Source organism: Vespula vulgaris, chromosome 1, assembly GCF_905475345.1.
Source record: "Vespula vulgaris chromosome 1, iyVesVulg1.1, whole genome shotgun sequence".
Lineage (NCBI taxonomy): Eukaryota > Metazoa > Arthropoda > Insecta > Hymenoptera > Vespidae > Vespula > Vespula vulgaris.
The window spans coordinates 13526515-13540499 of NC_066586.1; the positions used below are offsets into that span (position 1 = coordinate 13526515).

General features: G+C 30.4%; 1 protein-coding gene and 3 non-coding genes across 10 annotated transcripts in view; 2 read left to right on the plus strand and 2 right to left on the minus strand.

Moving 5' to 3' along the window:
* The first annotated feature begins 3146 nt into the window (after positions 1-3146).
* LOC127064244 (NAD kinase-like) overlaps positions 3147-13985 on the plus strand; it is a 31778-nt gene continuing 20939 nt past the window's right edge. The window contains exons 1-2 of one of the 7 annotated variants that reach the window (XM_050995053.1): positions 3147-3613; positions 6730-6774. In XM_050995053.1, coding sequence (XP_050851010.1) covers positions 3501-3613; positions 6730-6774 — 158 coding nt within the window. In that variant the 5' untranslated portion in view covers positions 3147-3500. The other 6 variants (XM_050995071.1, XM_050995099.1, XM_050995080.1 and 3 more) reach the window with 6 other exon arrangements.
* On the plus strand, positions 5523-5594 carry Trnag-ucc (transfer RNA glycine (anticodon UCC)). Its single transcript has one exon. It is a non-coding gene; the product is annotated as a tRNA-Gly (tRNA).
* Trnag-ccc (transfer RNA glycine (anticodon CCC)) lies at positions 9095-9165 on the minus strand. The gene has a single exon. It is a non-coding gene; the product is annotated as a tRNA-Gly (tRNA).
* Positions 10680-10751, minus strand: Trnag-ucc (transfer RNA glycine (anticodon UCC)). The gene has a single exon. It is a non-coding gene; the product is annotated as a tRNA-Gly (tRNA).

A 13985-nucleotide genomic window follows, 5' to 3' on the forward strand; every position in this document is an offset into this window, starting at 1 on the left:
AATCGTTTTTCTCGACGATAGCCAACATCCTCTCGTAATAATCTTTTTCTTGTAATTCATTCGGTGTAACATGATTACGATTCTCATTTACCGGATCGTTACAGATCGCGGTCACTCGCGTGTTTACCAGACTTAGTACAAGACGTAGATAATTTCTTTCCCGTGATATCGACGTTCGTGAAATCATTTCGTAAAAAATCATTTATGAATTATAGCAGTAGCAATTTTCTACAAGTCAACGAATTGATTTCCTGTCTCTTTAGAATCAACGAAAAGAGATCGAATAATAGAGTTGGACTTAGTATCTCGTTCTTCAGAATATTGTAGCAGACAGCAGGTAGGTAGAGTTACCATACTCGACCTTGAAACAACGGTCCCTCACCCATAAGGTCGCGACCTAGTTTTCGATCGTCGTCCTATTTTCAAGACCCCACGTTAAGATCCATCGAGTTATCTCGAGACTTTAGTTTGCTTAACCGGTATCTGCTTTCGCACTTTCCTATTAAGATATCAATTCATTTCTTCTTCTTGATATTATCTGATAAGATTATACTTTAGAAATAAATCGTCTTGCGTGGAAAATTGAATAACGATTTTTCGAACAAGATTTTTCACCAAAGATAAAGTTCTTTGAAGAAAGTTTATTTCCGGGATGACGATATACGATAAAACAAGTGTTTCAAGTTAATTAAATATCGCATTGATATCACGATATAATAATAGACGGAACACATTTATTTTCTATCTTTTTTTTCTTTGTAATAGATATATCTATTAAAAAAAAAAAATAAAATAAAATAAAATGAAAAAAAGAGTAACAAATAAAAACGTAATTGAAGAATTTCCTAATGTGAGATTTTTATACGCGTATATACATTATGAAGAGATTTTCTCGTAACATATGTAAATCATAAAGAAAATAAATTTTCTCATAGAGAAGAATGTAATGATAGGTAAGACCAAATTATTTTTTTTCTTCTTCTATTATTCTAATGAGAGTAATTTAAAGAAGAGTAAAACATTCACAGACGTATGTATCTCATAGGAGATTCTAATATCAGTTTTCTTTTTCATAATATATATTACGATACGTAATAAAGACTCTCGGAGTAATTAGATATCATACTGATATGACAAAACGTATAATAATAGACGAAACAAAATTACTTATTATTTTTATTTTTATGTAAAAGTAATACGAAATTCATAGATCCTATAATATGAGACTCTTATCTATGTATATATAATAGATATCTATCATGAGATATGTAAATATCTATTATAAGATATGTTTTTACAATTTATATGTACAATGATATATGAGTTCAAAAAAAAAAAAAAGAAAAGAAAAAAAAAGGAAGCCTCAAAGTAATTAGATATCGCATAATGATACGACAAGAATATAATAATAGATGAAATGAACCTGTTTGTATGTACGTGTCTCTTTTTAATGACAATGAATCAAAAAAAGAAAAAAGAAAAAGGAAAAAAAAATAATAATAAATTCAAGGATCTCATTAACAGTGATTCGAAGTTCATTCGAACACGATACGAAAGAGAGAAAAAGAAAGAAGCGACGTCTGGAGGTAGATCGAACATTGTCGATCGTAGATCATCGTAAAGCGAGCCTCGGGTGCGAGAGCGAGCGCACGATTTTATGCGCGTTGGATGCATAAGAAACGCGGGTAATCGAGTGACTGGCCTTGATAGCAAGTACCGGCTATATGGGTTCGGTAAGAGGCTGTAGGGGAGAAGAACGAGAGAACGAAACAGGTACAGGAGTCTATACATATGTATACATATATATTATATAGTATACTATATGTTCGTGATCGAGTCGATCGATCCATCGATCCTTTCAACGAGAACCAAGTCCACTCTTGGCTAAGTGGATCAACGTTTTCAAATATTTTATTCTCTTGGAAAACTTAACAACGATTTCTCACGATTTATATCTATTCACCTTTCTCTCTGTTATTGTTTAATTGCTATACCTTTTAAAACTTAGCTCTGGTAGCTGAGAATCGACAACCGAACGATCACTTTTAATTGTACCTTGTATTCGACGTAATTATATCGCTTTCCAATACCGATTTAACTGTTCCTTACTTTCCATTCTTCGCATTGAGATCTTTATTATTATTCTTCAATTGAGATCATGCTACCGAGTGTACTTTAATTGCAGTGAAATTCTGTTACGAACTTCGCATCGAGAAAGTTTTTATTCGATTTTTTCCTCTTTTTGTTTTTTCATTCTTTTTCCTCTTTCCTCTGGTAATTATATTGGTAATTACTTTTATTCTTTATGACAAATATAAAGAGACCAATGGTCTTAATCGTTTTAATCTTTTTGCAAGGAATCGTTTACGTTTTATTTCTACCGTTCATTTATGTTGAAAAAAGACGATAAATTTTTTTTCTACCTCCAGACTAAAGAATTTTTCATATACGTCTGTGTGAAATATTGCCTATCGTCAGGGATGCATACTACCTGAAGTTCTTAAACGTTGTACCGCTTTAACACGCTAGATGGTACTAAATAAATAAGTCTAAAAAGATCTGACGGTAAAAAAGAGTTATAATAACTTGTGCTGCCATCTAACAGAAATCTATGGAACTTCCAATCAACGTACATCGATCGTAATTATTGAATCAGATTTCACAAATTAAACGATCCGTTTTCTATATTTGATTATTACAATATAATAACTTTTATTTCCATTGTTAAGAGTAAAAACTGATATATTAATGAACTGTATGTATAAAACTTTACGTATATTTCGATATATCTATTCGTTAAATGTGCGACGTAATAAGATGCAGAAAGTGCGAAAGAGAAAGAAAATGCCAACAAAGAAAACGCCCAGCTAGAAAGAGATAAAAACTATACCGGACTTACCCAACGAGGGGACGATAATAGAAACGTTTTGTTCGCGCGAGAATAAAGTATGCATACACAGGATGTATGTACATGTACACACCATTTAAAACGAATGAGCAATTGGAGGCTGTGGGAGCGTCAAACGAAGAAAAAAGACTTGAGAAGTGAACAACGAAAGAGAGAAAAAGAGAGAGAGAGAGAAAGAGAAAACAGAAAGATAAAGAAAGAAAGAAAATTAAAAAGGAGAAGGGGAAGACGAAGGAGAGTGACACGTTTAAGGTTAAGTTGACTCGTGCTATGCGAGATCCCTTCAGTGCTCTACGAGACATCTTTTGGTACGGAGATCGAAACTTCCGATTGTTCTTCTTTTGTTTTCAGTTTTGTTTCTTTTTATTATACGGTTTTGATAAAGTATATATATTGTGTGTGTGTGTATATATATATGTGTGTGTGTGTGTGATTTTTAATTTGATAACGGTTAAAACAAGCTTGCATTGAAAGAAAGAAAAAAAGAAAGAAAACGAAGAGTGAAAGAAAGGTAAAGGGAGAGAGAAAGAGAGAGAGAGAGGAAGGAAAAGAAAAGTGGAAACGGTTAAGAGGAAACGGAAGTGGCAAGAAAATGGACGAAAGCGATCTTCAATTGGCAAAGGCGATGGCAAGTTTGGAGGTCGAAGAAAATACACCGAGTAAAACAGTTGTCTCTAGAATGCAGGACAAACAACAAACGTTCAGGTAAGACAAAGAGGATCGATAAATAAATGAAATTTTAACTTATACACACACACACACACATATATATTACTTTTTATATATTATATTAATAAATGAATATATATATATATAAATATATTATATTATATTATATCTGACATTATTATGTATATAGTATCATAATTATGCATAATTAATTATATAATTAATATATTATATATACATATTATTATATTACTTGTTATATATATATATATATATATATATATGCATATTATTCTATATATATTCTGTGGGTGTGTGTATATATATATATACGTAAAGAATTGAAAGAGAAAAGCCGAAAGTACTATTTTTTATTCTAACCTTTGACACGATATCGCTATTTTTTCCGCTATTTCGTATTCCCGCGTATTTTTTGTTAGGAATTCAAAACTCAACTTTATTTAGTCCTATTGTGTTATGGCCTTAGGACAAATATGTTATTTAGATTAAAATTATATTTTTTAAAGCAAATTTGTTCATCGTTCAAGTTTATTATTATTTAGGAACGTAGTTGCTATGCGAAAATAACTTGCGAGTCGATTAGTCAGTTCTAATTCCATTATAAACTTGTATCTTTTAGAAGACCTCATGTGATACTATTTAACGGTAAATTATCTATTGACATTTACACACTTATTGTGTGTGTGTGTAAGTGGAGTGTGGGAATATGTGTGTGTGTAAATCGCGTGTGTATGGGAATATATATATATATATATATATACACGTAGATTTACGCATACATACACTTATGCGTGTGCTTGTATCGAAGAAATCGTGAGAATTATTTCAAAGAATTATTAAACAGTGTCGTTTCTTCGTTACTAGGCAAATTGATTTAAATTACAAATTAAAAAGATATCATATATTAGTAACACGAATAAGAATTAGGTACACATAGTGGAATATTTGTAATCGGTACAATCTTCTTTTTCTTTTAATTTTTTCTTCGTATTCGCAGTCATCATTATAAAAAACGACATAATAAATTCATTTTTTTCTTTCTTTTTTTTCATAACCCTCTATAACTCATTATTTCGAGCTCAGAATGAAAAAATATTGCAGGTGAAAATTGCATGCTTTTTTATCTTTTTTTTTTTTATACGTAAAACATGCTGCCATTATACAAAAGTGGTAACGTCAAACAACATAGTTGATCTCGAAATGATCATGAAATCTTAAATAATGTAAACAATAAATGCCATAATGGTTCTTCCAGATTACTTTTTATCAGATGATTTTTATCTTGAAGAATATTTTTCGAAAACTGTTGTTTTCATGACAAAAATTTGTAATGCTATATTTTAATCGATGTATATATATATATATATATATATATATATATATATATATATATTATAATATTAGTATTATTATTAAGTATAATTTTAACATAAAAAAATGATATTAAAAACTTCGTATATGATGTAACATATAACTTTATAATAATGAAATAAAATAAGATCTAAAAATATAGATGTGTGTGTGTATGTGCACACACTGTGCGTTTGCATGTATGTATGTATGTATATATATATATAATACTTAAGCATAATTCAAAGTTACACGGTGTTATAGAGGGTTAACACGTGATTACTATTATGATACTGATTCTATTTATAATATTTATTAAAATCGTTACTAATATATTAATAATTTAGAAAAATTATATAATATTAAAATTAAATCACATAGGACATTGTTCAATACAATAAATAATATCATAGGAAAGATTTATATAATTTTATACTTTAATATTATATAAATTGCACGCACGTACAGATAAGAATATATCGATTAACAATATGTTAAAATTCGTTTAAAAGTCAAGGATAAAATATGTCAATTTAATGGTTGTTAACTCTTCGAATGAGAAGTCATATCAAGTGCGATGGTGGTGTAATGGTCAGCATAGTTGCCTTCCAAGCAGTTGATCCGGGTTCGATTCCCGGCCATCGCACATGGATTTTTTTTTTTCTTTTTTTCTTTTTTCTCCGTATAAAAATGTCTTATATATATATATATATATATATATATATATATATATATACACGAGAATTATAATTTTAAAATCAAATAAATTATTATTTTCAAAATAAAAAAAAATTTATTTATTTCAAATGTACATGTTATACATTGATATAGCTCGAGTCTCGAATTTTAATTATTAGAAAATCATGACGTATAATTCTTTTCTTTATAAAGAAAGAAATACGTTATTTTAAATAGCGCGTAAAGAAAAAGAAAGAATGTCATGTACACTTAAATGATTTGGACGATTCGTGTCAAGGTGCATGACTAGGGACCTTGTCGTTCTTACTCGTAACAATATACTCTCCCTTTTCGAATTACAAGCGTAAAACGAAACGATATTGAGTATATATATTTAAAAATTCATATGATCTTGAAAGAAAATTCTGCCACATGTAACTTTCTTTCGATCTTATCGATAAATTATTTGAAATATGATTTGTCGATGTGAGTCGAGATAAAGTAAAAAGAAATTTCTGTTTCTTTTCTTTTTTTTTCTTTTTTTTACAACGAGCACAGAACAAATATATATATATAAATATATATAAATATAATATTAATATATATATATATATATATATATATATATATATATATATTAAATTCATAATATTTAAAAATAAAGAAAGAAGACTTTTTTTTTTATATGAATGACGATGTGAGATAAATGAAATAAAGGTACCAATTATTTTTAATGGTTTCAAATAAAACCATTATTTTTACATGTGAGACGACATAATAGCTTCAGGGCTCGATGCTTATCTCTGTATATAAATTGACATATACGAAGGGCTTCTAGAAACGAAGTCAAGGATATTTGCTTTCTGTGCTTGTTAGTCGTCACATTAACATTCTTAACTATTGAAGAATCAAAAATGACAAGAATATAAATATTTATTAGTTTAGAGGTTAAGAGGATCGATTATATTAAAAAAATGAAAGGAGAAAAAAAACAGAAATAAGAAATTAAGAGAAATTAAAGTTTTATTGTAAGTAACTTACAAAGTGATTTATTCGAGTCAACAAATTTAAATATTAATAACTTTTTCTTTTGTCTCTTGAAGCAACGCGCGGTTCATGTTATTGGCCGAGCCGGTGGAACAACGAAGGTAATGCAGATTTCTACCTTTGTGTTATCCTTTGTAGCTATTGCCGTTAGCATGAACAATTTGTATTCGTATTCTACCTAGTCGGTAATTATTCTGTTGATATAGTAGTTTTCTTCATAGTGCATTAGTGATTATTCATAATAATATATGTTTTATTTAAATACGTTTATCCAATCTCATTGATTAAAATAGTAGATTTTATACGAAACTGTATGATATATCATAAATGCACTTTCGTATTTTTTGCTTATTTAATTTATAAATTGCATGGATTTGAATTTTTAACCCTTTTAACCCTATTTTGCAATTATACAAGGTCGTCTATAAGTCGATTGACAAAAATGCATTATTATTGTAAACAGATACACATATATAGAAACGCAAGCCACATAGATAATATTTAATACAGAATGACTGCAATAACATGTTACTAATCTATATTAGATGCTGATAACGCTTTCTCTCATTTTCAATGCATAAATTAGATCTATTAAATGTTATCTGTGTGACTTAATGTTTGTAAATTAAACCTGTTAGCAATAATAATGAATTTTTGTTAACTGCTTTATAGGCCACCTTGTATATTGCGAATGCTTAATAATTATAATTGCTTTTGATTTGATCGTATCAACTAATATTACCCTTATCTATATCGATAAGTCTTCCTTTTGTAGAAAACTTTTCGAAATATAATCCGGTTTTAGAATTTTTCAAACTAAATTTGCGTCTAAATGTCCTGTATCTATTATGCAAAGAGACTCGTTTCTCGAGCCTTGAGTATTCAGAAAACCAGAACCACTTTCTCGTGACTCGTTCGTGTTGATCCTGAAGGTGTAAAATTCCCACCTCCATGAAGGTGTAAAATTTCCACTTCCATATGAACAAACACAACACACGAACGCGAGAAATACAAGCACTCGATATATGTGTATATTATATTTAAATTCAATAAATTTCTTTCAATGATTTAACGCCATTATTTCGTTTATTAAAAGAACGTATCTATAACAAGAAATATCATTTGCGAGATATAAAAGGGAAATAGAAAACTTTTTATTATTCATTCAAAATCTTCATGAACTTCATGAGATCAGAGTATTAACCCGTATGTCAAATGTGCAAGAATGCGGACGATAATGACATAGTGATATATTTTTATCGAGTGCAATACGAAGACGATACAAATTCATTTTCTCGGTCAATCTGAGTAATAACGTTCGGTCACGTGTTTAATTTTGTAAGTAGATTTTATTATACCACTAAAATTAATACATTTGTTAGCAAAGAACGAAGATACCGAAGATTCCGATAAAAAGAAATGATACGAAAATAACACGAAGCTAATGTCAAAAGTTTTCTTCTTTTACGATCGTAACATTTGGCAATATCGTTATCTATATACTATAGAATCATAAAAGTATTAGATAAAATAATGATATACAATGTGAAATATTTTAAAAATAATATTTTGTTTCAAATGACACCATTTTTTTTTTCTTTTTTTCTTTTTTCTTCTTGGATTCGTAAAGACGACTTTTAAATACGCAATTGTGTGTAATTAATTATGAAATTCAAAACAATCTACTCGATTGGAGAGCTCTCACTCATGTCGCGTTTAATAAGATAAAAGAAGAGATATATTCGTACGAATGTTCAGTTAGTCGCGCGCACCACACACATCAACATCTTCTCTATCGTACAAGAACGAAACAGCTTTAGGTTATCACTGAGGTTCTTCTCTTATCGTTACAAAATTTTTCTTTCCTTCCCCCTACCCTTTCCGGATAATGTACACTTGTCTGACAAAAGATGAAAACGCACGACGTTCGGGGACCTTGTCAGTAGAACGGTGCGCGGTATATAGCGATGCTCTGGAGTAGAAGTGTCCTTTACAGGATTGCCCTAAGAACGAGAAGGACACTTTTCAAATCTTCTCTAAGGTATAAAAGATTGCCAATCTCGGCTGAGCGTAAGTTGCCAATCTCGAATTTAATCGTAAATATAGTAGAATATTTTGAAATTATTTTTTTTCTCTTTTTTTTCTCTCTCTCTTTCTCTCTCTCTTTCTCTCCATTTCCAAATAATATCGGAAGAATATTTTTTAAGAATATTAAATTTAATGAAGTTCACTTTTAGAAATATACGTGTGTATTATTTCGTAATTAGTCCTATTAATCATAGATATTTCTTTATGTTTTACAATAGTAAGATATTCTTTTGAAGGGAGAAAGATATTAATCATTTAATTTGCATTGTTAATTATTGAATCGCGTTTTTATGTTCGTTTATGTTTTATAATTAAAAAAAGAAAAAAAAAACTTGCACTGCCCGGGAATCGAACCCGGGTCGCAAGAATGGGAATCTTGCATGATACCACTACACCAGCAGTGCTACTTGCACAAAGTGTAATATTTATTGATAGATATACATCTTCATTCGATAAACAATAGTATTTTTATTATTATATTTTTACGAATGGAGTATAATTTCATATCGATCATGCGAATTCTTCGTACGTCATCCTCTTTGAAAACACATTTAAAATGGCCGAGTTGATGAATTATGATAATACTTAACATCACGCGTATTAGCTGACGCAAACTATTGCTCACGTTTTATTACTTCACGAGTCACGTGTGCTGAATCAAATTACATTGATCTATTCTGAACAAATACGAGAGCGTTTTTTATCTTTTATATCATTTCATCAAACTTTGATCTTGATGTGGTCACTCAATTAATTTTGTAGAAACGACATTGTTCCTATTTTAACGAATTTAAAAACAATATCGGAAGCATTATTTAAAAAGAAAAATTTTGTTGAAAAATAATCTAAAAAAAAGAATTTGTATATAATAGCCAGTAATCGAATTCTTTAATTTAATTGCTTGAAAGGCCATCTTTCTTTTTCCTTTTTTAATTTTTGTTTCTTAAACATGCTCGTTTGGACATTTAAATAATACGACCGGAAAATAAAGATAATTTTTTAAACGTAAAAAATAAAAGATAAAATAAATGAAAAACAAAAACGTAAAACTTATTAACAGCTGCTTTACGTGAGTTCTTTTAATCTTTGTCAATATCGGATTTAACGATTATACTTTGTATATGCTTATAATATTAACATAATAAAAAAAGTAATAAACATATTTATACAGTTAGAATATAAAATAATATATTTAATAATTAAATATTTTTAATAAAAATTTTAAAAAATTTAATAAATTTTTTAAATATTTAATAATTAAATATATTTATACAGTTGGGATATAAAATAATATATAGTAAAAATGATAAAATCGATGAGTTTTTAATAACTGTAGTTAGAGTAATTTTTAGATTTAGATTTTAACTCCGATATTTGTGCTTGAATACAAGGAGGATCTGTCGGCTTTTCTATATATATCTAAATAGTTTTATATATATATATATATACATATATACATATATATATATCTAAGTAGGAGAGATTCGTAGAAAAGATATGTATGACGTAATATTTGCTTACATTTACTAGACTGTTTTGTTTATTTTTATCATTGTATTTTAAATCTATATTTGTAAGTACGTATTTAAAACTCAGATCTTTTTGACCTAGCTGTATATCGCTGTTGTACTATACTTTTTATTTTTTTTCATTTATTGCGCACAAACTGCTCCAATGGTATATTACGCGTATTATTAATATTATTATTACATTCTATATATTTTTATTTTACTGATTTTTAAATAATCTATATGTTGCTTGTAGCATACTCCTTGTAGATTAGTTACGCATTTATCTTAATTAATTTTTGAAGAATTAATGTTGTTTGCTTTTTAACAATGATTTAACTGATAACGATGTCGGAAATATTTAAAAAAGCTCAAAAAAAAAAAAAGAAGAGGGGGAAAAAAAATATGTGTGCGATGGCCGGGAATCGAACCCGGATCAACTGCTTGGAAGGCAACTATGCTGACCATTACACCACCATCGCACTTGAGAAAGTCCTTTTCAACTATTTTAATGGGTCCAAATTATTTTCATATTTTCTATGTATTCACATTATATATATTTTTTCACATTAATCTATTCATTATTTATCACTTTTCTAAACTGTTTACGATCCATCACGAGTCTCATTCACGAATACTCTGGCAACTCAAGTAAATTGCGCTCACGTTTCATCGTCGACCACAAGATTATCTTTTCGTAATAAAAATAGTAAAAAGAAAAAAAAATAATAATAGTAATAATGCTAATAATAAAAAATTCGAACCACTTGACGAGAAAGCGTCGGTTTTCACAGAAAGCGAGGCGCGCGATAAGAGTATTTTTCATTTCCTTATTAGAAAGCGTTTGATACGTATTTGCCTCGTTATTAACATAATTATTAACATAGACTAATAGTTCGTTATAACTATCATAAGATAAAAACTTGAAAGTGGAATGGACAAAGAGTTCTGTATTATTAAACTGACATTTTTTGTTTTCTATACCTACTTATAATGGATTAGAATAAGATATCTCAGCAAATTAGAAATGAGAAAGAGAAAGAGAAAGATAGAGAGAGAGAGAGAGAGAGAGAGAAAGAGAGAGAGAGATGAGAAAGAAATAGAGAATAATAGTATTGTAAAGAAAGAAAGAGAGAGAGTGAGAAAGAAACAGAGAGAAATAGAGAATAATAGTCTTGTAAGGAGTGAAAGAGGGAGTGAGTGAGAGGGGTTAAAAAGGGACAGAATAATAGTATTGTAGAGTGGGAGAGAGAAGGGAAAAGAGATTAGGAAGAAACGGAGAATAATAGTCTCATAGAGAGAGGGAGAGAGACAGAGAAAGAGGGAAAGAGAGAGAGAGAGAGAGAAAGACAGAGCGAGATTAGAAAGAACCAAAGGATAATGATATTGTCGAGAGAACGTGAGAGAAAAAGTTAATTTTTCTTGACTATTTAATGGTAACCGAAGAAAGACTAGTGTTGTTTTCAACGAAGAGCGATGTTGAAGAAAATAGGTCGAGCTCGACACGCAAGCGAGTCTAACTCGCATGAAGACGTTGCAATACCGCACCTAATGTTCTCTCTTTCTCTCTCTCTCTCTCTCTTTCTATCTCTCTCTCTCTCTCTCTATCTTCTCTTTCTTTCTCTTTTTCTCTTTTTCTCTCTCTTTCCCAACTGTGAGCTACGAAGTCCATTAGCCTCGAGGCCATTGTCGCTTTCACTGGCCGGAAGTCTGTATTGCCACGAGGTGGAGACTTCCGGCAGCAAGACGACAAGTTTCAGCCTTGGCTCAGCGGCACCTTTTGTTCTCCTTACCTCGACTGGAACGAATGTTACTCTTTCCAAAGAAACGTTCTCTGAATATTATGGATTTTATTTATTTATTTTATTTTGTTACATAGGTAAGAACATTTACAAGCGATAAGCTTGTAAAATTTTACGATGACTTGCGGATAATAAATGCGTAAAATAGAATTTTGTTACATCGGTCGTTTGGTTAAATAAAACGAAAGAAAAAAAAGTAAAAAAGAAAATAGAAAATGGAAAAGAGAAAAGGAAAAGGAAATTATTGAATTAATTATCAGATATGAAATGTACGCAACACACGCATACACACACACAATACTATCCGTATAAATTTATGTGGAAAATTAATGCGTAAAAAATAGATAATACGACCTATGGAAGATTCAAAGTCGATATTCTTTCTATTGTACGGAGTTAGTTGCGATGTTGTTGTGGTAGGGAGTGTTGCGAGTTAGAAAGCCCTAACATAAGCGGACGACGACGTATACTTACGTACGTATTTATATACACATACATCGTACACATGTATATCATATGTATATACATAGAGAGAGGTCGCGGCACCGTATCGTCTCTCGTCAGTAGAGTCTCGGCGCTCGGCGATTGCGGACGAGCCAAGACTTTATTCTCCCGTATATTTTGAGGCTGACTGTGTGAAAGAATATAATCGAATATTCATTTTCAACGTAATTGGAAATATAGATCGTTATATCGTGCGTCGTTACACGATTTCGTATATAAAATTCGTTTTGTGCGTGTATCAAATACAATAGTAAGTGAACAATGAAAAATCTACGATCATGTCTTTATTAAGAATGAAGTTTCGAAGAAGACAAAGTTGCGAAAAAGAAAAATAAAAAGAAAAAAAGACAAAAGAAGAAACGCTTGCGGATGCAACGAAGCGACTCGAGTAAATGATTCGAATGTAAATTTATAATATATCTTGATAGGAATTCGAATCGATTTATTCTTCGATCTTGACTCTTGAGTGTTAATGACAGAATCCCTCGATCACTCGAGGTCAACGTTATTTTTCTGTTGGCACTCTTCTAAGGAACGGCTATTTCTATCGTCTATTACGAATCGAGAACGAGACTATCTTTTTGACGTTACTTACGTGATTTTCGTCTTGATTTTAATCATTAAACCGTGTCACTGTGCCCGAGTATGTAAAAGATAAAAAAAAACGTCGAGCTACGTCTATTTCCATTCTTCCTTATCCACACTTTCGTACCTTGATCTGACTAAGTTAAGTTCGTTGTACTTTCGCCTCTCACGCGATAAAACTAACAAAAATTCCAACGATGTACCAGCTTGAAAATAGAATTTCTTAATCGTTACGTAATACTACTTTGCTCATTACGTCGTTGTTATACGCATTAAAGCGAGAATACAAATTAAAGAGAAATAATACAAAGGAAAAACAATTGTTAGGTAAGGATCCTTGAGCGTTCTATTCGTCCTCTAAATAATTTGTTTATTATGGACGATAAACGTAAATTGCCGAGCAAGTAAATATTTCAAAGTCTTTGGAATCGATCGATCACGGTGAGTGTAGAAAAAAAAGAGAAGGACAGAGGGAGAGAGGGGGGAGGGGAGAGAAAAGTAGAACGTTGGTAACAGAACTCTCGTTGAAAGCGAAACCCTTCGACGATGGTGCTCGCATTGCGATAAAGTACATGCATACATATGTACACGAAGAAACGCATGCGGAAAGTAAAAGAGAGAAAGAGAGATATGTGATATCGATTTGATTCGATTCGATTCGATTCGATTTGATGTTGATTCATTATTAATAAAGGCGTGCTTGGGTACTGTTCGCGAAGTGAAATTTCCCAAGTGTGAAAGAAGTGGGTCGAGCGCGTGTGCGCGCGAGTGAACGAATGACGAACGAACGAACGAAAGAAAGAAAGAAAGAAAGAAAGAACGAAT